At 42.4% G+C, this 22,401-nt stretch overlaps 1 protein-coding gene across 5 annotated transcripts in view; it reads left to right on the plus strand.

Moving 5' to 3' along the window:
* The window catches only part of LOC137095714 (protein argonaute-1-like), a 247,671-nt gene extending 225,668 nt beyond the window's left edge, over positions 1–22,003 (plus strand). For 4 of the 5 annotated variants that reach the window (XM_067462517.1, XM_067462512.1, XM_067462513.1 and 1 more), the window contains 5 exons: positions 3,207–3,401; positions 9,173–9,307; positions 10,076–10,177; positions 13,040–13,239; positions 21,581–22,003. In XM_067462517.1, coding sequence (XP_067318618.1) covers positions 3,207–3,401; positions 9,173–9,307; positions 10,076–10,177; positions 13,040–13,239; positions 21,581–21,689 — 741 coding nt within the window. In that variant the 3' untranslated portion in view covers positions 21,690–22,003. The remainder of the gene's footprint in view (positions 1–3,206; positions 3,402–9,172; positions 9,308–10,075; positions 10,178–13,039; positions 13,240–21,580) is intronic. The other variant, XM_067462514.1, reaches the window with a different exon arrangement.
* Positions 22,004–22,401: the final 398 nt, after the last annotated feature.

Consider the following 22,401-nt stretch of genomic DNA (forward strand, 5'->3'; position numbering starts at 1 on the left):
CTATGCCTCTTTGAAATGTTATTTGGCGGCCATCTCCTGGTTCAGGAGGAAAGCGGGTCGGTCTTCCTGTTTTGCTGATCCCCTGGTTAAGACCTTTCTGAAGGGAATCATGAACGTTAGGCCCCCGGGACCCCTGTTACTCCATCATGGAGCTTGGAAATTGTACTGAATTCCTTAATGAAACCGCCATTTGAGCCATTAGCAACCGTTAGTCTTACACACCTTTCCTGGAAGACCGTCTTCTTAGTGGCCATTACATTGGCCAGACGGGCTAGTGAACTTTGCGCCCTTAGGGCAGACCCTCCATACCTTAAATTTCACAGAGACAAAGCTGTGTTGAGGACTGACATAGCCTTTTTGCCAAAGGTCGCCACACGCTTCCATATTTCTCAAGATATAATTTTGCCCTCCTTTTTCCAGAACCCTACTACCCCCTTGGAGAAGAATTTGCATTTGCTCGATGTCAGAAGAGCTCTGGCTGGATAGGACCTCTCCTCTCAGAGATCTCCCAAATTGTTTGTTAAATATCGTTCTGATGTGTTAGGCTTACCTGTTTCCTCACAGAGGCTATCCTCCTGGATCGTGTCAACGATATATCTTTCTTACTGTATGGCTGGCAAGGAACTTCCACTTCCTGTCAGGGGACACTCGACGAGATCGGTCTCCACGTCGATCGGCTTTGGGAAGGGTGTCCCACTGGATGTCATTTGTCGAGCGGCCACTTGGGCTTCACCCCTTTCCTTCGTCTCTCATTATAAACTAGACATCACTTCGAGGAGGGATGCTCAGTTTGGTAGAGCTGTGCTATTCTCGGCAGTGGCATGATGCCCGCCATCCAAGGTCAGCAGTTTGCTAATCTACCAAATGTACGATTCACAGTGACTACGACAGGAAATTATAAGTTGCTTACCTGTAACTGTAGTTTTCTGAGTCACCTGTGAATTCATACATACCTGCCCGTCCTCCCCTTGAGTCATGCCACGCCTTCTGGCTGCTTTGCGGCGGAAGAGAACTGCTGGCTAGCTCCTCCCACGGGCTACTTATACTCGACGGGGGGGGGGGGGTTAGCCGGGTCTAAAAGTGTCTATTTTATTTCTAGAAGGTTCCGAAAGCTGTACTGCACAGGTGCAGAGATACCAAATGTACGATTCACAGGTGACTACTCAGGAAACTACAGTTACAGGTAAGCAATTTATAAATCCTCAGATGGATTCAGTTTGTTACATGCAGATATTTTCTTTTTACCGAAGGCGTCAACTCATTTTTCACATGTTGCAATAGTTGGTTTTGCCAGTTTTTTCCCACAACCCGACCACACCACTAGAACAGAGTTTGCACCTCCTAGACGATTTTAGGGCTTTAACTTTTTATATTGTTAGGACTGCGGGGTTTGAGGGAATTCCCCAAAGTTTTTTTGTCAAGCACGGGAAGGATGCCAGTGGCCTTCTCATTATTTGTCTTTTGGATTGTGTTGGCAATCTGCTTGTCATATCACCTGGCTGGAAGAGATCCACCTCAACAGCTATGAGGCCATTCCACGAGATCGGTGTCTACATCTGTGGCCTTCATGAGGGGCATTCCACTGACACTGTGTGCCGTACCACTACCTAGTCTACTCCATTTACCTTTGTGTCCCACTACAAACTGGACGTGGTCTCCAGGAGGGATGCTGAATTCGGAAAAGCAATCCTTTTATATGCGGTGGCATGACGCCCGCCATCCAAGTATAGTAGCTCGCTAATCTACCATATGTGCGATTCACAGGGACTACGACAGGGAATTATAGGTTGCTTATCTGTAACCATAGTTCCCTGAACTGTGAATTTGCACATCCCCGCCCATCCTCCCCGCTTGTCATACCTCCTCCTTCTGGCTGCATTTTGCGGCGGAAGAGAACTGGAGGCTGTAGCCCCCCTACTGGCTATTTATGCTCACGGGAGAGAGTGGGCGAGGCTACCGCCAAAAATGTTTAATAATTCTCTGCCCTCCTTTTTCTGAAGGTTCCGAAAGGTTCCGAAAGCTGTTCTGCGCAGGCACAGTAATTACCATATATGCAAATTCACAGGTGACTACTCAGGGAACTATGGTTACACGTAAGCAACCTATAATTTTATCACTTTGGGCTACTGATGCTGGGCCACGCTGCTGCTGATAAGTTACTCTGCTGTGAATTTATGAGTAGAATCTTTTGTTAATCAGGCCACTTCCCCAACAAACTTTGTTTAATGCATGCAGGCATGTAGCGGAGGGGGGGGGCTTAAGGGGCTTAACCCCCCCCCCCCCCCGGAATTCTCAGGGTGGTCCATGAGAAGGGCTTACTGGTACATTATTTAAACTGTTGTGTTTATTCATATCATGATCTGATCACCATGCTCAATATATCCCATATGCATGGGGGAATTGGGATAATGAAACAAAAGATCCTCAACCCCCCCCCCCCCCCCGAATCACTACGGGCCTGAATGCACGTGATATTGAATCCAGGCAATGTGTATAAGAAGCATAAAGAAATGTTGTGTATGCAAATACAGATATTCCAAAATCCCACTCCCTCCCAAAATCCCAACCAGGCATTTGGGAGAAGGGATACCCAACATGTATAATAACATATAACAACATGTATAAAAAAAGTTAGTTTGGGGGATGATCCCAGGCTTGTTCTGGGATTCTTGAAGTTGTTGTCCAAATAAATGTTCCCACACTGTGACTGTTATGCATTTCCCATAGCTAGGTTTTTGTTTGCTGTTGCTTTCCTGGCATTCATTTGCTCTTTTTCTCTCTATCCATTGCTGTGCCTTGTCTCGTCTCACCACACCACTGATCCTTGGCCCATAGCTGTCATCTCTTTTGTCTTGGGGAATATAAAGAGTATCCAGGAAGGATCTGCACAGCAGCTATTCTTGTGGAGCTTGCCCCAGTTTCCGATGCTTTTGTGTCTTCTGCAATTTTGATGGTCATGGCCTGAACATCAGCAGGAGCAGCAGCACCCCAGGGGGCCAGGGACTGTCTCTAAAATCAAAAGCAATGTTCCTCTCAGCTAGTTTTACTCCTCACCAGTAGACAGCTTTCCATTTCTGTCACCATTGCTCCTCCAAACATGACGAAAGTGACGGGGGGACTGAAGTAAAGGAAAAGAGAATCAAAGTCATATCCATTCCTCTTGGGAAGAATGGTGAATCCACACTTTTGCTCTTTATTGATTGCAGGTGGTGGGAAGCATGGATGCCCATCCGAGTCGTTACTGTGCGACGGTGCGGGTCCAGCGCCCCCGGCAAGAAATCATTGAGGACCTTTCATACATGGTCAGGGAACTCCTCATCCAGTTTTACAAGTCCACCCGATTCAAGCCTACCCGCATCATATTCTACCGCGACGGAGTTCCAGAAGGACAGCTCCCTCAGGTGAGGGCCCCAGCTTCCTAAGAGCAGCTTGCAGGATGTTAGCTGCCAAAAAGGGAATCTCTTGTTAGCTATATTTATGCCTACCTTTATTCCACCTTAGATCAATTCAAACAAAGATTAAAATAATATTCCAATCCCATTTTGTTGTTTTGGGGAAGCCTTGGGGCAGGGCCTTGTGATGCCAGCCCTCCATGCTCTTCTATCAACTATGGGTTTTCAGAGATAAATGGGATCTGAATGTTCCCTTACAATCGTGGTTCTCAACCTTTCTTATGCTGCGACCCCTTAATACAGTTCTTCATGCTATGATGACCCCCAACCATAAAATTATTTCCGTTGCTATTTCATCACTGTAATTTTGCTACTATTATGAATCATAATGTAAATATCTCATATGCAGGGTGTATTTTCATTCATTAAACTAAATTTGGCACAAATACCAGATAATTCCAAAATTTGAATATTGGTGTGGTTGGGGAGGGATTTGTTTTGTCATTTGGGAGTTGTAGTTGCTAGGATTTATAGTTAACCTAAAATCAAAGAGCATTCTGAACTCCAGCAATGATGGAATTGAACCAAACTTGGCACACAGAACTCCCATTACCAATAGAAAATACTGAAAGGGTTTGGTTGGCATTGATCTTGAGTTTGGGAGTTGTAGTTCCCCTTATTCCAGAGAGCACTGTAGACTCAAACAATGATGGATCTGGACCAAACTAGACCAAACTGGGCACACAGGCCCAACATGGCCAACTGTGAAAATTGGTGGGATTTGGGGAGGATTGACCCACGATTTTGGGAGTTGTAGTTCACCCATATCCTTATGCATTTCCTAATGGGAATATTAATAAAAAACAAAAGGTATGAGCCTCCGTCCAGCCTCGCACAGTCTCCCTTGCTCACACTTACGAACCACACTGCCACTCCCCTTCCCACTTGGAGTTTCAGAAACGGCCCTCCCCTTGGCCGAGAGGCCGGTCAATCACAGCAAGAGGAGGGCTTTTAGTGGGAGGGTTTGCCATCTGTTTCCAAAAAGGAAAAGAATGACATGCAGAGAGATCTTCAGCCTTCTCTGCCAAAGGGGCTGAGCTCGAGAAATATGCTGCCTACCGGGGGCAAAAATACACCATATCACTCAGAGGCTCACCAAGCTCCTCAAGCCCCATCACCGTCCTCCCCTCATATTGATTCATGTAGGAACCAATGATACTGCTAGGCATACTTTTCAAAAGATCACAAATGATTTTCGAGCTTTAGGAACAAAGCTAAAGCAATGTAATGTACAGGTGGTCTTTTCATCCCTCCTCCCAGTCATAAAACACGGTCCTACAAGGGCCAGAAAAATAGTACAGGTCAATAACTGGCTTAGAAAATGGTGTCAGGAGGAACACTTTGGCTTCCTTGACCATGGCCTGCTTTTCCAGGAGGATGGCCTACCGGCAAGGGATGGGGCACATCTCACACAAGTAGGAAAACACCTTTTTGCTCACAAACTCGCAAACCTCATTAGGCGCACTTTAAACTAGGCCCACTGGGGGAGGGGGACAACAGCCTTGCGAACACTACTTTACCCACAATGTCAGGGAACCGCCAGAAGGCTAAACGGAGGGCTGCACAAACACAAAAAGGACCAAGTACCAAAAGCACAATAATCCCAATTAAACAGCTCAGGGGAAGATCTCAGGGGCTCACATGTCTTTACACTAATGCACAGAGCATGGGAAATAAACATGACGAACTCCAGCTTTTAGCACAACACCACAAATATGATATCATAGGCATCACTGAAACCTGGTGGGATGACTCCTATCGCTGGAATGTAGACATCGAGGGCTATAAACTCTTTCACAGAAACCGAACAAAGGGGAGAGGAGGCGGAGTAGCCTTATATGTCAAAAACTCTTATGCTGCAGAAGAAATGCATGATAGCAATCCGGGAAACCAGCTTGAAAGCATCTGGATAAGAATCAAGGGAACTGGAACTCAAAAAGATCTTGTTGTAGGAGTCTACTACAGACCTCCAAGCCAGGAGGAAGAACTTGATGAAGTCTTCTGCCAACAGTTGACCAAACAGACACAGAGAAGAGATGTAGTAGTCATGGGCGATTTCAACTATCCTGATATTTGCTGGAAAACAAACTCGGCCAAGAGTACAAAGTCCAACAAATTCCTCGCTTGCCTTGCAGACAATTTCATGGTCCAGAAAGTAGAAGAGGCAACAAGGGGATTGACTACTCTTGATCTCATCCTAACAAATGCGGAGGACCTGATCGATGCGGTTGAAGTGGTAGGATCCTTAGGGGCAAGTGACCATGTGCTCCTGCAATTTGAGGTACAAAAGAAGACCGAAACGAAGACAAGTCAAACCCGCATTTTGGACTTTAGGAGAGCTGATTTCCAAAAAATGTAGGAAACACTGAGCACCATTCCATGGACACAGATACTAAAAGACAAGGGAGTTACGGATGGATAGGAGTTTCTCAATAGTGAAATACTCAAGGCGCAGTTGCAAACTGTGCCAACAAAAAAACAATTGGACAAGTGCAAAGAAGCCAGAATGGATGTCCAAAGAACTTCTAACTGTGCTGAGACACAAAGGAGACATGCACAAGAACTGGAAAAAGGGAGAAATCACCAAAGAAGAATTCAAACAAATAGCCAACACCTGTAGGGAAAAGGTTCACAAGGGTAAAGCACAAAACGAGCTCAGGCTTGCCAGGGACATTAAAAACAATAAAAAGGGATTCTTTTCTTATGTCAGTAGAAAAAGGAAAAACAAGGAGGCGATAGGGCCTCTTCGAAGAGAAGATGGGGCAATGCTGACAGTGGATAGGGAAAAGGCAGAACTACTAAATACCTTCTTTGCCTCGGTCTTCTCACAAAAAGAAAGTCATCTTCAACCTCTCAGGACGGAGTGGATGAGGGATTTGAGGACATCCAACTCCAAATTGGGAAACAAGTCATACAGGAATACCTGGCCGCTCTAAATGAGTTCAAGTCCCCAGGGCCAGATCAACTACACCCAAGAGTATTGAAGGAACTAGCGGAAGTCATTTCGGAACCATTGGCAACCATCTTTGAGAGTTCTTGGAGAACAGAAGTTCCAGCAGATTGGAGGAGGGCCAATGTGGTCCCAATCTTCAAGAAGGGAAAAAAGGACGACCCAAACAACTACCGTCCGGTCAGCCTCATGTCGATACCAGGCAAGATTCTGGAAAAGATTGTTAAGGAAGTGGTCTGCAAACACTTAGAAACAAATGCGGTCATTGCTAATAGTCAACATGGATTTATCAAAAACAAGTCATGCCAGACTAATCTGATCTCTTTTTTTGATAGAGTTACAAGCTGGGTAGATGCGGGGAATGCCGTGGATGTAGCGTACCTGGATTCTGATTCTGATTCTGGATTCTGATTTGTTTGCTGATTCTGATTCTGATTCTGGATTCTGATTTGTTTGCTGAGGCTTATGATAATGATTGTTTTGATTTGGTATATTTTGTATAATGTGTTTTTAATTGTCTTTTTGATACTGTTGTGATAACCTTTACTGTGTAAACCGCCTTGAGTCACCATTTCGGCTGAGAAAGGTGGTATAGAAGTAAAGCAAATAAATAAATAAATAAATAAGGCTTTCGACAAGGTCCCCCATGACCTTCTGGCAAGGAAACTAGTCCAATGTGGGATAGGCAAAACTACGGTGAGGTGGATCTGTAATTGGTTAAATGGACGAACCCAGAGGGTGCTCACCAATGCTTCCTCTTCATCCTGGAAAGAAGTGACGAGCGGAGTGCCGCAGGGTTCCGTCCTGGGCCCGGTCCTGTTCAACATCTTTATTAATGACTTAGATGAAGGGTTAGAAGGCAGGATCATCAAGTTTGCAGACGACACAAAATTGGGAGGGATAGCCAATACTCCAGAGGACAAGAGCAGGATTCAAAACGATCTTGACAGATTAGAGAGATGGGCCAAAATTAACAAAATGAAGTTCAACAGTGACAAATGCAAGATACTCCACTTTGGCAGGAAAAACGAAATGCATAGATACAGAATGGGGGATGTCTGGCTCGAGAGCAGTATGTGTGAAAAAGATCTTGGAGTCCTCGTGGACAACAAGTTAAACATGAGCCAACAATGTGATGAGGTGGCAAAAAAAAGCCAGTAGGATTTTGGCCTGCATCAATAGGAGCATAGTGTCTAGATCTAGGAAAGTCATGCTACCCCTCTATTCTGCTTTGGTTAGACCACACCTGGAATATTGTGTCCAATTCTGGGCACCACAATTCAAGAGAGATATTGACAAGCTGGAATGTGTCCAGAGGAGAGCGACTAAAATGATAAAAGGTCTGGAGAACAAGCCCTATGAGGAGCGGCAAAAGGAGCTGGACATGTTTAGCCTGAAGAAGAGAAGGCTGAGAGGGATATGATAGCCATGTATAAATATGTGAGAGGAAGCCACAGAGAGGAGGGAGCAAGCTTGTTTTCTGCTTCCCTGGAGACTAGGACGCGGAACAATAGCTTCAAACTACAAGAGAGGAGATTCCATTTGAACATGAGGAAGAACTTCCTGACTGTGAGAGCCGTTCAGCAGTGGAACTCTCTGCCCCGGAGTGTGGTGGAGGCTCCTTCTTTGGAAGCTTTTAAACAGAGGCTGGATGGCCATCTGTCAGGGGTGATTTGAATGCAATATTTCTGCTTCTTGGCAGGGGGTTGGACTGGATGGCCCATGAAGTCTCTTCCAACTCTTTGATTCTATGATTCTATGATTCTATGACTATCAGAAATATGTGTTTTCTGGTGGTCTTTGCTGAACTATCTGACACACCCCTTGCGCCCCCCCCCCCCCCCGGGGCCTTGACCTCCATGTTGAGAAACACTGCCTTACAACATTTCTAGTGGTGAACTTGAGAAGAGTGTATGTGAGTGGGCCATGGTCACCCAAGAAGCTTTAAGATTCAGATGGGAATATAGTCATGGGTCTCTCTAAACCAGGGGTCATCATCAAACTAAGGCCCAGGGGCCGGATACAGCCCTCCAAGTTCATTTACCCAGCCCTTGCTCAGGGTCAACCTAAGTCTGAACTGATTTGAAATCACTCAACAACAACAACAACAATCCTATCTCATCAGCCAAAAACAGGCCCACACTTCCCATTAAAATACTAACAAGTTCATATTTGTTAAAATTGTCCTTCATTTTAATTATTCTATTGTTTTAAAGTGTTTTTTACACTACAAATAAGATATGTGCAGTGTGCATAGGAGTTCATGTTTTTTTTCAAATTATAATTCAGCCCTCCAACAGGTTAAGGGACTGTGACCTGGCCCTCTGTTTAAAAAGTTTGAGGACCCCTGCTCTAAACCAATACTATAATTATTATTCATCTTTAGTTGTCATCATCCCCCACCAAAAAAACCCCTCTGATAAACGAGATTTCTACAAAGCCATTTAAAGGCTGCACTAAAAGTTATCCTTATTAATTTCATTTATTTATTGGAAATTTTATTTGTAATTCCATTTCAAAAAGGCTACCAGAATAGAATGACACTGAGATAGTCCAGGGCCTCAGGTGAACAGTTGGAACAATACAGATATGGTATTGGGAGGGAGAAAGAGGAAAGCATATTCACATAGAGCAAATGAGAATATCCTGGATTGAGCTGGATTTAGAGTTGCACTGTCCCTGTTCTCTTTCTTGGTACAGAAAAGGATTTGACATTGCTTCCTCATAGCCTCCTCCTCTTCAAAGCATTTTGGCTGCTTTTTCCTTCTAGATCCTTCACTACGAGCTTCTGGCCATCCGTGATGCCTGCATCAAACTGGAGAAGGACTACCAGCCAGGCATCACCTACATTGTTGTACAGAAACGTCATCACACCCGCCTTTTCTGTGCTGACAAGAATGAAAGGGTGAGGCTCAAAGATGGGGTACTGTATTTTGATATCTCTCTTGCATATAGACAGTTCAATGTTCTTGCCCTGATTACTAAAATGGGTTGTGTCTTAACTTATAAAGCTAAAGTGGTGTCAAACTGCATTAATACTACAAGGAAGATACACCCTTATATGAGCAGGAAACGGGATACCAGCATGTGCCTGCCAAAGTTTTTAGTTCTTACGAAAAGAGTGGAGAAGCTTGTGAATTGATGGTCAAACCATGATGGCACCACAAATAGCACTTAGAAGTTGTGGTTGGGGGACAATATGGACATCCGCCCTGAGTCCCCTCGGGGAGATAGGGTGGAATATAAATAATAATAGTTATTGTTATTATTATTATTATTATTATTATTATTATTATTATTATTAAATATGCAGATTTCTTAAAATAGATGGGTTAATTCCAGAATACCTTGTGAATATGTGATCATTAAATTGATGGTGTCACATAGGTAAGTCAAAACTTTGAGATCCCACCTGAATCTTCACCTATCCTCCAATGCTGTCTGTTTATACAGCAAAGGACAATTTGACCCACAAACAGATGGACAATTGGTTGTGCTCATAAAACTTCAATACTGAATTTGTAAATGGTCTTTGTGAAGCGGCTTATTTTCAGATCCCCTAAATATAGCTTTACCGGGGGGAAACAGAAAGAAGCTGCACCTTATCCATCAGTCTAAGAAACTGCTTTCCCTGCAACCCTTTCTCTTCTTTTTTTCATAACAAACTCTGCAGATTGGCAAAAGTGGAAACATCCCTGCGGGAACAACTGTGGACACAAACATCACTCATCCCTTTGAGTTTGATTTCTACCTGTGCAGTCACGCTGGCATTCAGGTACTATGTTTTGAATAGCCTTTCATGAAAAAGGAATGTGTGTGTGTTTCTTAGAGAGGAACAGAACATATTTTGGTTTTGCCAGTCCCTCCAATAGCTCAGGAATAGCCATCTTCCTGACCTGCTCAAAAGTGATAGGAGATTCTGCGCTGGTCAATTCTTGTGTGTTGCACAGCTTGAATGAAGATCTACAAAAAATGAGGGAGACCCCAGAACATGGCATAATGGCCAGTATTAACCCTTCAGGGCCTAGGGCAGACTATCTTCGCGATTGCATCTCCCTCTATGAACTGCCGCGAACTTTAAGATCTTCTGGGGAGGCCCTCCTTTCGCTCCCACCACCGTTACAAGCACAGTTGGTGGGGACGAGAGAGAGGGCCTTCTCAGGCCCCATCCCTCCTTTCTTTTCGTAAGAGCCTGAAGGCCTGGTGGTTTAAACAAACCTTTGAGAACGACTAGTTCTAGCTCTGCCCCAGATACTGTAGAAATTTGCCATAGCTTTTCCTACCAATTATCCAGGTAACGTTCTTCTATTGGGCCCTGGAAATGTACAGCCATAGACTCTACCTAATTTCCTGGGCCCTCTAAAATTGCACTAGTCCGGTCCGGCCTTTTAAACTGCCTTGAACAGGCAGGATTATTTAAATATATGTGCTATAGCGGTTTTTAATGCTTATTTTGTCTTGTTAATTTTATGTTCATGCTGTTCTCTTTGTATGTATTGATTATGTTACCACACCCCAGAGTCAGACATGACTGGACTTAATGTCAGGGGACTACCTTTACCTTTACCTTACTGTTGTTATTTATACTCCACTTTTTCTCTCAAAACAGCTTACAGTAAAGATGTTTTGCTTGTTTTACTTATCTGTAGTGGCAGATATCATGAAAATTATATGTCTAAAATATGTGTCACCAACATTATTCTCTTATCTCTTTGGTAAGTGAGGGGTCTCTTAACCTCCGCAGGGGTGGTGGACCTATTAAAATGGTCCGCCCCAGGAGACTTATGGATCCGAATGGATTCCTGACGTCTCTTGGGGATTTTCCCGCCTCCTTGGCAGGTGACTCTGTCAATACCTTGGTCTTCTGCTGGAATAGTGAGATGACTAGGGCAACGGACACAATGAGGGCAACTGACACAATCGCCCCAGAACGCCCCTCTCAAGCAACCAAGCTAAACCAGCCCCTTGGTTTACTGAGGAGCTGGCAGCGATGAAGTGAAAGAAGAGGTGGCTAGAGTGGTTGTGGCGTCGGAAAAAGTCCAAATCAGTGCAAACACGTCTAGACACCTTCTTAAGGTCCTATGAGGCAGCAATAAAGGTGGCACAGAAGTAATTTCTTAAGGCCAAGTTGTCAGAGGGCTGTTAAATCCGCCAAAAAGTGAGATCCCTGACGACTCGGTGTCTCGCTGTGAAGCATTTGCTCAGCTCTTTGCGGATAAAGTTGCGCTGATTCGTTCCAAGTTCGATTCCACATTAACAGCAATCTCTGAGGATGTGACGAGAGCACCTGCTTGACCGGTTTTATTGGATTCATTTCAATTGGTTCAGGGTGAGGATGTGGACAGGATCCTTGGAGAGGTGAGATGCATCCTAGACCCCTGCCCATCCTGGTTGATAAAAGAAGCCAAAGGGGGTTTGGCAGAGTGGGTAAAGGTTTCCACAGCCAAGGGGCCACCACAGAAAAGGCCCTGTCTCTCGTTCCCGCCAGCCGCACCTGTGAAGCAGGTGGGATAGCGAGCAGGGCCTCCCCAGAAGATCTTAGGGTCCTGGTGGGCTGCTAGGCAGAGATACGTTCGGATAGGTAGCTTGGGCCAGAACCGTTTAGGGCTTTATAGGCCAGCGCCAGCACTTTGAATTGAGCCCGGTAGCAAATCAGCAGCCAGTGGAGCTGGTGCAGCAGAGGAGTTGTATGCTCCCTGCGCTCCGCTTCTGTTAGTATCATGGCTGCCGAGCGTTGGACTAGTTGGAGCTTCCGAGCCGTCTTCAAAGGCAACCCCACGTAGAGAGCATTGCAGTAGTCTAAACGGGATGTAACCAGAGCGTGGACTACTGTGGCCTAGTCAGACTTCCCAAGGTATGGGCGCAGTTGGCGTACGAGTTTTAACTGTGTGAATGCTCCCCTGGTCACCGCTGAAATGTGAGGTTCCAGGCTCAGCGATGAGTCCAGGATCATACTCAAACTGCGAACCTGCGTCTTCAGGAGGAGTGCGACCCCATCCAACACAGGCTGTAACCCTATACCCTGTTCAGCCTTACGACTAACCAGGAGTACCTCTGTCTTGTCTGGATTCAGTTTCAATTTGTTCGCCTTCAGGCATCAGGTTAAAGGACAATTGATAATGTTTACCTATGGCATGGAAGAGTATTTGGATAACTTAAGCAGAGTAATCATTAGTAGATGGCTAGCTAAACAGTCACCAGACGGGCAATAGCTAATCAGAGTGTAAGTATACTGTTTTAATCTTTATTTATTAATGTTCATGTTTAATTGTTATATTTGTTATTCTGTATTTTATGATGCAGCATTGAACCCTTGCCAATTGTAAGCTGCCCTGAGTCCACCCCAGGGGTTGAGAAGGGCGGGGTAAAAATGTTCTAAATAAATAAATAAATAAATAAATAGCAATGTCCAAGTTGAGTTATATGATAGGAAAAAAAATCTTGGCCTTTTCTGGTTCTGGGCTGCTTTATAATGAGGATTTTTCTTAAGGACATTATCAAATGTGTAACAATATTTGAGATATCTTTTATTTCATGGACTGCTTTCTATATTTCCCCTAGAGCTCTTCCAGGAGAACAGCATCTCGATGAAACCGTCACCACAATATACACAATAATTTTTTCCTCTTCTCACCAGGGTACGAGCAGACCGTCTCATTACTACGTTCTGTGGGATGACAACCGGTTTACAGCAGACGAGCTCCAAATTCTCACCTACCAGCTTTGCCACACGTACGTCCGCTGCACCCGCTCTGTCTCTATCCCAGCACCAGCATATTATGCCCGCTTGGTGGCCTTTCGGGCACGATATCACCTTGTAGACAAAGAGCATGACAGGTGAGCAACTGGTTGATAATCACGCAATAATGCTTGTCTTCTCTTTTGAACATTCCTCCACCCCCAGAGGTAAGTTTTCATCCACTGCCTGCTTTGTCACAGTCACTTTGTAGTGCATTCTTAGTGGGGAATGTACCTGAAAAGTTGATGACACAGAAAGAAGAAACTTGCCAGTATGATTCTTCAATTAGGCCAGGCCTGAACTGTATAGGGCTTTCTAGGTCAAAACCAGGATATAGTAAAAGATTTTGGAGATTACCATATATACTCAGTTATAAGCTGACCCGAATATAAGCCAAGGCACCCAAATTTACCACAAAAAACACGGGGTAATGTATTGACTTGAGTATAAGCCAAGGATGGGAAATGCCTCAGCTACTGGTAAAGTTCAAAATAAAAATAGATACGAATAAAATTCCATTTATTGAGGCATCTGTAGGTTAAATATTTTTGAATATTTACATAAAAGTCGATAAATAAAATGCAAACTTGGTGGAGACTGAAACACCCTGATAACGTCGCTCTGTGGGTTTCTTACTAAGAACTTCTAAAAACTAAAACTAAAGTTAAGAAACCTAAACAGACTGAAGGCCTGGCATGCTAACAAGATAATTTGCTGACTTCTACAAAAAGGGAGTGACAATTTATCTAAACTAATTTAAAACCCTGAAGAACTCTTTTATCAGAAGACTCGGTGTTTCTCTTGAGTTGTTTTTCTACGGATATCTATTGCAAGGTAAAGCCTCCCCCCCCCCCCCTTCTTTACTGGATGGTCCTTTCCTTCTACAAACAAGAAACACAGAGACAAGAATATTTTACGCATTTATATTTTTACCCATATTCTATTATTATTTTGATTGCAGTTTTTAATCACTGACAAGGCTTATTGGTTCTCTCTCTTTTAATTTGTAATGGGGAAAAGGAAGAGAGAACGAACTCTTCCAGACAAACAGAATGGTAAAGCAAGCAAACTGCTAAAGAATGGAAAGGCTTCTCCAAAGGAGGATTCTATATATGACCTTTTTTGCAGAAATAAGTATGAGTTACTTCAAAACAACTCAACTGATAGCTGCCTTGAGGTGATAACTGAAGACAAGGGGAAAATAGATCCTGAAAGCAGCAGTGTGATTAAGCCCACAGAACATAAGGATTCTATTTCTGTTTATGAATTGTTTGCTAAACAAATATTCTTAACTCTGGATACTCTAAACTTGATATGCTCCGAGCTAGAATATATCCAGAAGAAACTAGAATGTACTAATTTTAATTCTGTTGAGTCTCTGAATCCCACAATTGAAATAATGCCAAAACAGAATCACGAAGAAATAGATAAGACACAGCCTGTAATTAGGCAAGACCAATTATTCATGCGACACCCAATTGTAAACAAAAGAAGTAACACAAGGATAACAGAATCTTGCCATTCTGAAACAAAGCATCTTAAATTCAATCCTTGCCAATTGGAATTTTGTATTTCACCGAACTCCATAAACTGAAATAGATGGGGTAACAAAAATCATGTACTCTTCTCTCTAAGTCTTCTGTTAAATGTTCCAATAAGACAGATAAATCTCCATTCATTGATTTGGCTCCCAAAAAGACAGTTCCATAAAAGATTTATTTTAGATTTTAGCAGTTCTTCAATTTCACAGTTGTTACTCTCTATGCATTCACATTTACATCATAAATTTGGAATTTTCATAAACAGAGTGTTCGAGGAGAATGGAACAATGCCTCTTATCGGAAATCAAATACCAAAAAGTGGGCCAATTCCCATCATTACAAACTGCCCCTCTAAGTCTCAGATAAATTCCTCAGAGAAAATACATCAGTCATATTCTCCTAAACACTTTAATTGGAAGAAACAGACCTACAACATTAAAACCAGAATATCTGAATCAAATTCTGAGAGAGCTGTACCACCTGTTACCAGAACTAAAAAAATCTGGGATGAAGATGAACTTGCCCTTTTTAAAACATTCCAAAAACTAAACAAGGAAGAGCAAACAATAATAACTGAATGCTTAGGTGACTTACTTAATACACTAAACAATCCCTTGAATTTACCAACATCCCCAGCACCTGCAGTACAAATCCCAACACCCAGCCAGGAAATATCAAGAGTAACCAAATCTGCCAACGGTCCTAGTGAAAACTGCCTTAAATTCCAAAAGATGCAGCAGAGGAAAATAGATTCTTTCTTCAACCCAGAAAAACAGACTGGCCCCAGTAATCCAAACACAATAACCCCAAGTGAACAAACACCGCTTCAAAGAATGGTGGGAAAATTGATCAGTAAACCAAGTGAGCCCTGCACACAATCTCACAATGAAGACAATAAATCAAAAAATAAATTAACAGCCAGAGAATTAAAAATAAAAAAACTAGTCCGGATAAGAATATTTGAACTTTCGATACTTACAATCTGATGAATTTGGCCAAAATGATACTACCCTACGCATATCTGACATCAAGCCTAGCCTCTCTCTTAAGCACAACAACAATGGTAGCATCCGCTGGGAACCTGATAAAATAACTACGCTGGAAGACTAACTAAAATGCAATAATAATCTATTCCCCAATTTGCTTACATGGAACTTAGCAGGGTGGGCAGGAAAAGCTAACTGTCCACAACTTCAAGATTTTTTGACTGAAAACTCAATTGTTGCCCTGCAGGAAACTTGGCTACTTGCTTCAGACCAACCAATCCAAATTCTGGATTTTGTAGGATGGACAAAGCCTGCAATTAAAATTGCAAAATACGGTAGACCAAGTGGAGGCCTAGCACTTTGGTGAAGGGTGAACTAGGCTGGGCAGGAGAAGAAATTATTTTTAAAGATCTCCCGGAGCAAACAAATGTTCTTGAAGTAAAATTTTCAACTATGAGGCTACCCCAAAAGAGAAAAACCATTCCTTCTATCGTGGTCATTATAAACATATACATGCCTCCTGTGCCATCTAGATTTGCTCAATACTCTACATGGGCATCTCTTGAAAGAGCTCTAGAAGAAGTTATTTTTGAATAACCATCAGCATTAATAATTTTACTTGGGGATTTCAACGCGAGACTGGGAAGCTCAGCAAATAAACTGACAGAGCTATTCAGCATCCCCAAGGGAGACCCACCCTTCAATGCTGATTGGAACTCTAGAGACATGATTAGAAATAAAGCAGGGATTGAGCTGTTTTCTGTTCTATACAAGTTCAATCTTTACATACTAAGTGGGGAAAGTAAGAAATACTGTTACCCCTTTACCTACCATTCAGCAAGAGCCAGTAGCACCCTGGACTATATATGTGTCTCTAAGGAATTCAGTGAGTTCTTCTCTGAGGTTACAGACAAACCAAGAGAAGACAGTGACTACCAACCCTTGTCAACAGTTATTTTCAGTCACTCTGATATACGTTCAACAAATCCCACAGATGTGAAATTTATACCCTCCATGTCTAATCTTCAATGTAAGAGATTAAAATGACAGGCAGTCAATTTAACAGCCATTGATGAATATCTACGTAACCCGCAAGCTGTCACATGTAGTGAAGTGATAAAAGCCTCTTCATCCAACCCTAACCAGGTTCTTCAAACTTTCACCGTTCTGTGCTCTAACCTCAAAAGCCTGCTTACATATTCACCAAGCAATACAAGAAAAGGCTCTATTGACAGAACAAAAGCCTGCTTACATATTCACCAAGCAATACAAGAAAAGGCTCTATTGACCAGGACTGTAAAAAACTGAGGAAGTCACTAAGAAAGAGTATGAGAAGAGCTATATGTTACCCTAATAAAGATCTGCATAATAATGTTAACCCTGAGAAGGACATACAAAAAACTGATGTCCCATAAGAAGTCCCAATATAACACAAAAATTTGGCATGAACTGGACTCTGCCTTACATTTGAAGAATTCAGCAGTCTTCTGGCAATTAGTTTCTTCAAAACGGAGACAAATCAGATTCTCAATAGACTCTCCAATCCCTGCATCTCATTGGGAAACCTTTTATGGTGATCTCTTTAATAAGGCAGGCAATTCAAACAATGTAAAACATGTAACAACTTATTGCAGTCCTGCCACCCTCCCGGCCTGGCCACCAGTCAAGCCACATGAAGTAATACCTATTATCAACGTACTTCAAAACAACAAAGCACCAGGGGAGGATTTTTTGCCGGCTGAACTTTTCAAGAACAACAGTGATTGGTGGGCTCAACTTTTAGCAGGGCTCTTCTCTCACATTAACAATTCATGCAGCATACCTAGAGGCTGGCAGATTAGTATTATCGTCCCCATTCATAAGAATGGAGAAAGAAACAATCCAAAGAACTATTGGCCTATAAGCCTGATTGATATCACAGCAAAAATCTATGCAAAATATCTTTGGATCAAAATTGAGCAATGGTCCAATGAAAACAATATTCTCTGTGAAGAACAATCAGGCTTCCGACAGGGACGTTCAACCATAGATAATTGCTTTGTCCTGCAGCACATAACTCAAAAGTATAATTCAAGGTGGATGTGTCTGTATTCAGCATTTATAGGCTTGTCTTCAGCGTTCGACACAATTTGCTGTAACATACTATGGGAAAAGCTGGCTGCCACAAACATTGACAAAAGATCACTTACTTTAATTATTATGCTGTACTCTGACACCGTATTGAAAGTTAGACTTGGACCCAGTGGAGCCCTGAGCAATGAAATCAAGACATCAACTGGGGTGAGACAAGGGTGCATTTTAGCCCCTTTTCTCTTTAACTTCTATATAAGTGACATCGTAAATACATTATCCTCTGACAGTCTACATGGTCCTAAAGTTTTGTCCAGAACTGTTAACATCCTCCTTTACACTGATGACATGGTGATTATGGTAACATCTCCAGTGGGACTAAGAAGATCCCTGGCAAAATTCAATTTGTACTGTGAGCTAAATTCACTCATTATGAATAAGGATAAATCCAAAATTATAGTCTTTGGAAAAATCAGGAAACGGTACACGTGGTCCCTGAAAGGCGTACATTTGGAACAAATTAATTGCTACAAATATCTAGGCATTATGTTCTCTTCATCTGGTGCTTGGGCTAACCACATTACTCATAGTATACAAAGAGCAATGAAAGCAGCCGGTTCCATTTATAAGTTGTACCATCATAGATACCCAGGCACAATCAGACCTGCCTTGGAAGTCTTTAAAACAAAAATAATGCCAGCAGTTATATTTGGGGCTGAAATTTGGGAGCACATCAATTTGGCCAAGATCGAAGCCTTCCAAGTTAAGCACCTTCGCACCTTCCTAGGCCTCTCCAGAACAACGCTGACGGTGGCAGTAAGGGCTAAGCTAGGAATACTCCCAGTAAAAGCTCAAATCTTAATGAGACAGTTTAATTACTGGTCAAAAGTAAACTCTATGGATCCCAGTAGACTTCCTCGCCTATGTCTAGAGGATCAAGTCCAGCATGACCAGAAGTCATCGTGGATGGCAGCTCTGAATAATGAGTTGGCTGGATTCGGTTTGCCTTTGCAATTTCTGGATGTTTTGGGTCCGGGGGCAAGGCAAGTGCTCAAGCGGTGCATTCGGGATGTCTATGCACATCTGGACCTAGAGAGCTTAGGTAGGTCTTCAGCCACAAGGTTTTTAGCTTCCCACAAAAGGAATACTCATTTAGAGCACTACCTAACTATTCCACTTCCACTACCCTTAAGAAGAATATATACTAGGGCTAGGTTTGAACAACTCGGTACTATGGAGCAAACCGGGCGCTATTGTAACATCCCAAGAAATGAGAGATTCTGCGTCTGGGGAGAACAAACAGTGGAAGGCATTGAACATTTCTTAATTGACTGTCCAGTATATACTGAACTGTGAGGCAGATATTTACATCCAATATTATCCAACTGCAGGTCCCCCAACAGAAATGATATTCTGACATCCCTCTTGCAAGGGCAGGAAAGATCCAGCATAATCAGAGTAAGCCTTTTTATTCTGAAAGCTATTAAGAAAAGAGCAGATTTCCTGAAAGAAGAACCAGGAAAACAAGATTCTGACTATAAATAGAAGGTCAGCTGCTGTCCTCACCTTTTTGCCTTGTTTTTTACTCATGTTCTGTTTTGAAATGGCCATATGACTGATCAAATTATTATTATTATTATTATTATTATTATTATTATTACATAAATGTCTGATTTAAGACTGTCAAACTCTGATTAATTTATTATTCTCACCTTCTTCTATGTAAATGTGCTTACGTATCCTTCCAATAATAATAGAGTAAAATAAGAAATGTAATAAAATAATAATAATGGAGTAAAATAATGGAAATGTAATAATAACAGTGATAATAGAATAAAATAATAAATGAAATAATAATAACAAATAGAGCATAGTTTCTCAACTTGGACCCCTGGGGGCGGGGGTTGTAAGGGGTGTCAGAGGAGTTGCCAAAGACTATCAGAAAACAGTATGTATTTTCTGTTGGTCATGGGGGTTCTGTGTGGGAAGTTTGGCCCAATTCTATTGTTGGTGGGGTTCAAAATGCTCTTTGATTGTAGGTGAACTATAAATCCCAGCAACTACCACTCCCAAATGTCAAGGTCTATTTTCCCCAAACTCCACCAGTGTTCACATCTGGGCACATTGAATATTCGTGCCAAGTTTGGTCCAGATCCATCATAGCTTGAGTCCACAGTGCCCTCGGTAGGTGAACTACAACTTCAAAACGCAAGCTTAGTGCCCACCAAACTCTTCCATTATTTTCTGTTAGTCGTGCGAGTTCTGTGTGCCAAGTTGGTGGAGTTCAGAATGCTTGTTGATTGTAGGTGAACTATAAATCCCAGAAACCAGAACTCCCAAATGACAAAATCAATTCCCCCCTAACCCCTCCATTACGCAAATTCGGATGTATCGGATATTTGTGCCATATTTTCTCCAGTGCATGAAATGCATCTTGCACGTCAGATATTTGCATTATGATTTGTAACAACTCTGATTAAATCATTATTCTAACCTTCTTCAATGTAAATGTGCTTACATATCCTTCCAATAATAATAAAGAGAGTAAAATATTAAATGCAATAATAATAATAATAATAATAGAGTAAAATAATAAATGTAATAATAATAATAATAGAGTAGAATAATCTCAATGTAATAACAATAATGGTGTAAAATAATTAATATAATAATAAAGTTAAAATGTAATAATAATAATAATAATAATAATAATAATAATAACAACAACAACAACAACAACGAGTAAAATGATAAATAATCTTGATTTGAGTATAAGCTGGGGGGGGGGGGGCTTTTCCAGCCTTAAAAAGGGGCTATAAAACTTGGCTTGTACTCGAGTATATAAGGCACATAAAATCTTTGTTTACCAAATCAGCACAACTTGGAGAAAATACTTTGAAAATTAGGCACACATGGTACCATTATCTACTGAAATTACACAAAATTATCAATGGAATTTCGAAATTATGTTGGAGGAAGCGAGGAGAAATAGGAGACTGGAACCACATGAGAATAGTCATGGATAATAAGGCAAATAGTGGTTTGGTGGAGGAAGTACACTTCAAGGGAGCTCTACTAAAGATGTCTGTATTTTGGTAAACAAAAATCTGATAACATGAGTAATATGTTATGTGCTGGAGCCCCTGGTAGCACAGTGGTTTAAACCACTGAGCTGCTGAACTTGCTGACAGAAAGGTTGGCAGTTCGAATCCAGAGAGCAGGGTGAGCTCCTGCTGTTAGCCCCAGCTTCTGTGAGCCTAGCAGTTCAAAAACATGCAAATGTGAGTAGATCAATAGGGATTGCTTCAGCGATAAGGTCATGCTGTCATGCTGACCACATGACCTTGGAGGCGTCTATGGACAACACCGGCTCTTCGTCTTAGAAATAGAAATGAGCATCACCCCCCAGAGTCGGAAACGACTAGACATAATGTCAAGTGGAAAACTTTACCTTTACTTCTACTAACATGGAAATTGTTTCATTAACCTGCATTTGGTGTTTAAAAATGTCCCCTCCAGGCATTTTCTAAAGCCCCCCTCCCTGGTGGCGCAGCGGGTTAAACTGCTGAGCTGCTGAACTTGCTGACAGAAAGCTTGGTAGTTTGAATCTGGGGAGCGGGTGACCTCCCTCCGTTAGCCCCAGATTCCGCCAACCTAGCAGTTCAAAAACATGCAAATGTGAGAAGATCAATACGTATTGCTTCTTCAGGAAGGTAATGATGCTCCATTTTTCCTATGTAATATAGAAATACTGGAACTTGTACCCATATTGTTGCAACACAGGAAGCATTACCAACTCAATGCGCTGTTTTGTCCCTCGTCCCTTCCCTTTCCCCTTCCAGCGGAGAAGGCAGTCACATATCTGGCCAAAGCAATGGCCGAGACCCTCAGGCTCTTGCCAAGGCCGTGCAGGTTCATCAGGACACTTTACGTACTATGTACTTTGCTTGAAAGCTGAAATTGTTTACCTCACTCCAGAAAGCTTTCAGATTTGTAGGAGCCATACAAAATATTTTTAAAAATAAAATAAAGGAAGAATTGGAAGCACCTTGGGGCATCCCATGAGAAATCACTGCAGGGCGCCAACAGCGTTGGAGGCAGGAAACCAGCACCCTCCGGGGCAAATGCAAGAGAGTTGCTCGCCCGACCGGATGGACACACCTTCTTCAGTATCGCAAAAGAGACTTTGTTTTTTGGGCGTTCCAATTCCCTGACCAAACATGGCCACAGAAGGGATCCAACTTCCAATTCCAAACGGAACAGGTTTTTGGGGGCGGGGCGGGGGGGGGGACGGGACTGGGGGGAGGGAGAGTGGAAACGCAATAGTAGACATTGGACTGTGGAACGCTTGGGTCCTCTGATGCCAAATCAAATGATGGTCAGGTTTTGTTTCCTTGTTATTTGGGGGCGGGTGGGTGGGATTATGGGACAATGGGACTTGTAGAGCCTTAAAACAGATGACTAGATTTATAAAAACTAATATTTTAGGATACAAAATACTTTAATTGGTGAAGAGAAAAAAAGAAAATAAACCAGTAGTATATAGATTAATTTTAACACTGTTTACTCCTCCCCATTAAAGAAAAATAATAATTTTCTCCCCATTAAATATATAATATAAATAATGTAAGGCACCCCCAGCACTTACCATGAAGCTGAGAAG

This window comes from Anolis sagrei, chromosome Y (genome assembly GCF_037176765.1).
Source record: "Anolis sagrei isolate rAnoSag1 chromosome Y, rAnoSag1.mat, whole genome shotgun sequence".
NCBI classification, from domain to species: Eukaryota; Metazoa; Chordata; class Lepidosauria; order Squamata; family Dactyloidae; genus Anolis; species Anolis sagrei.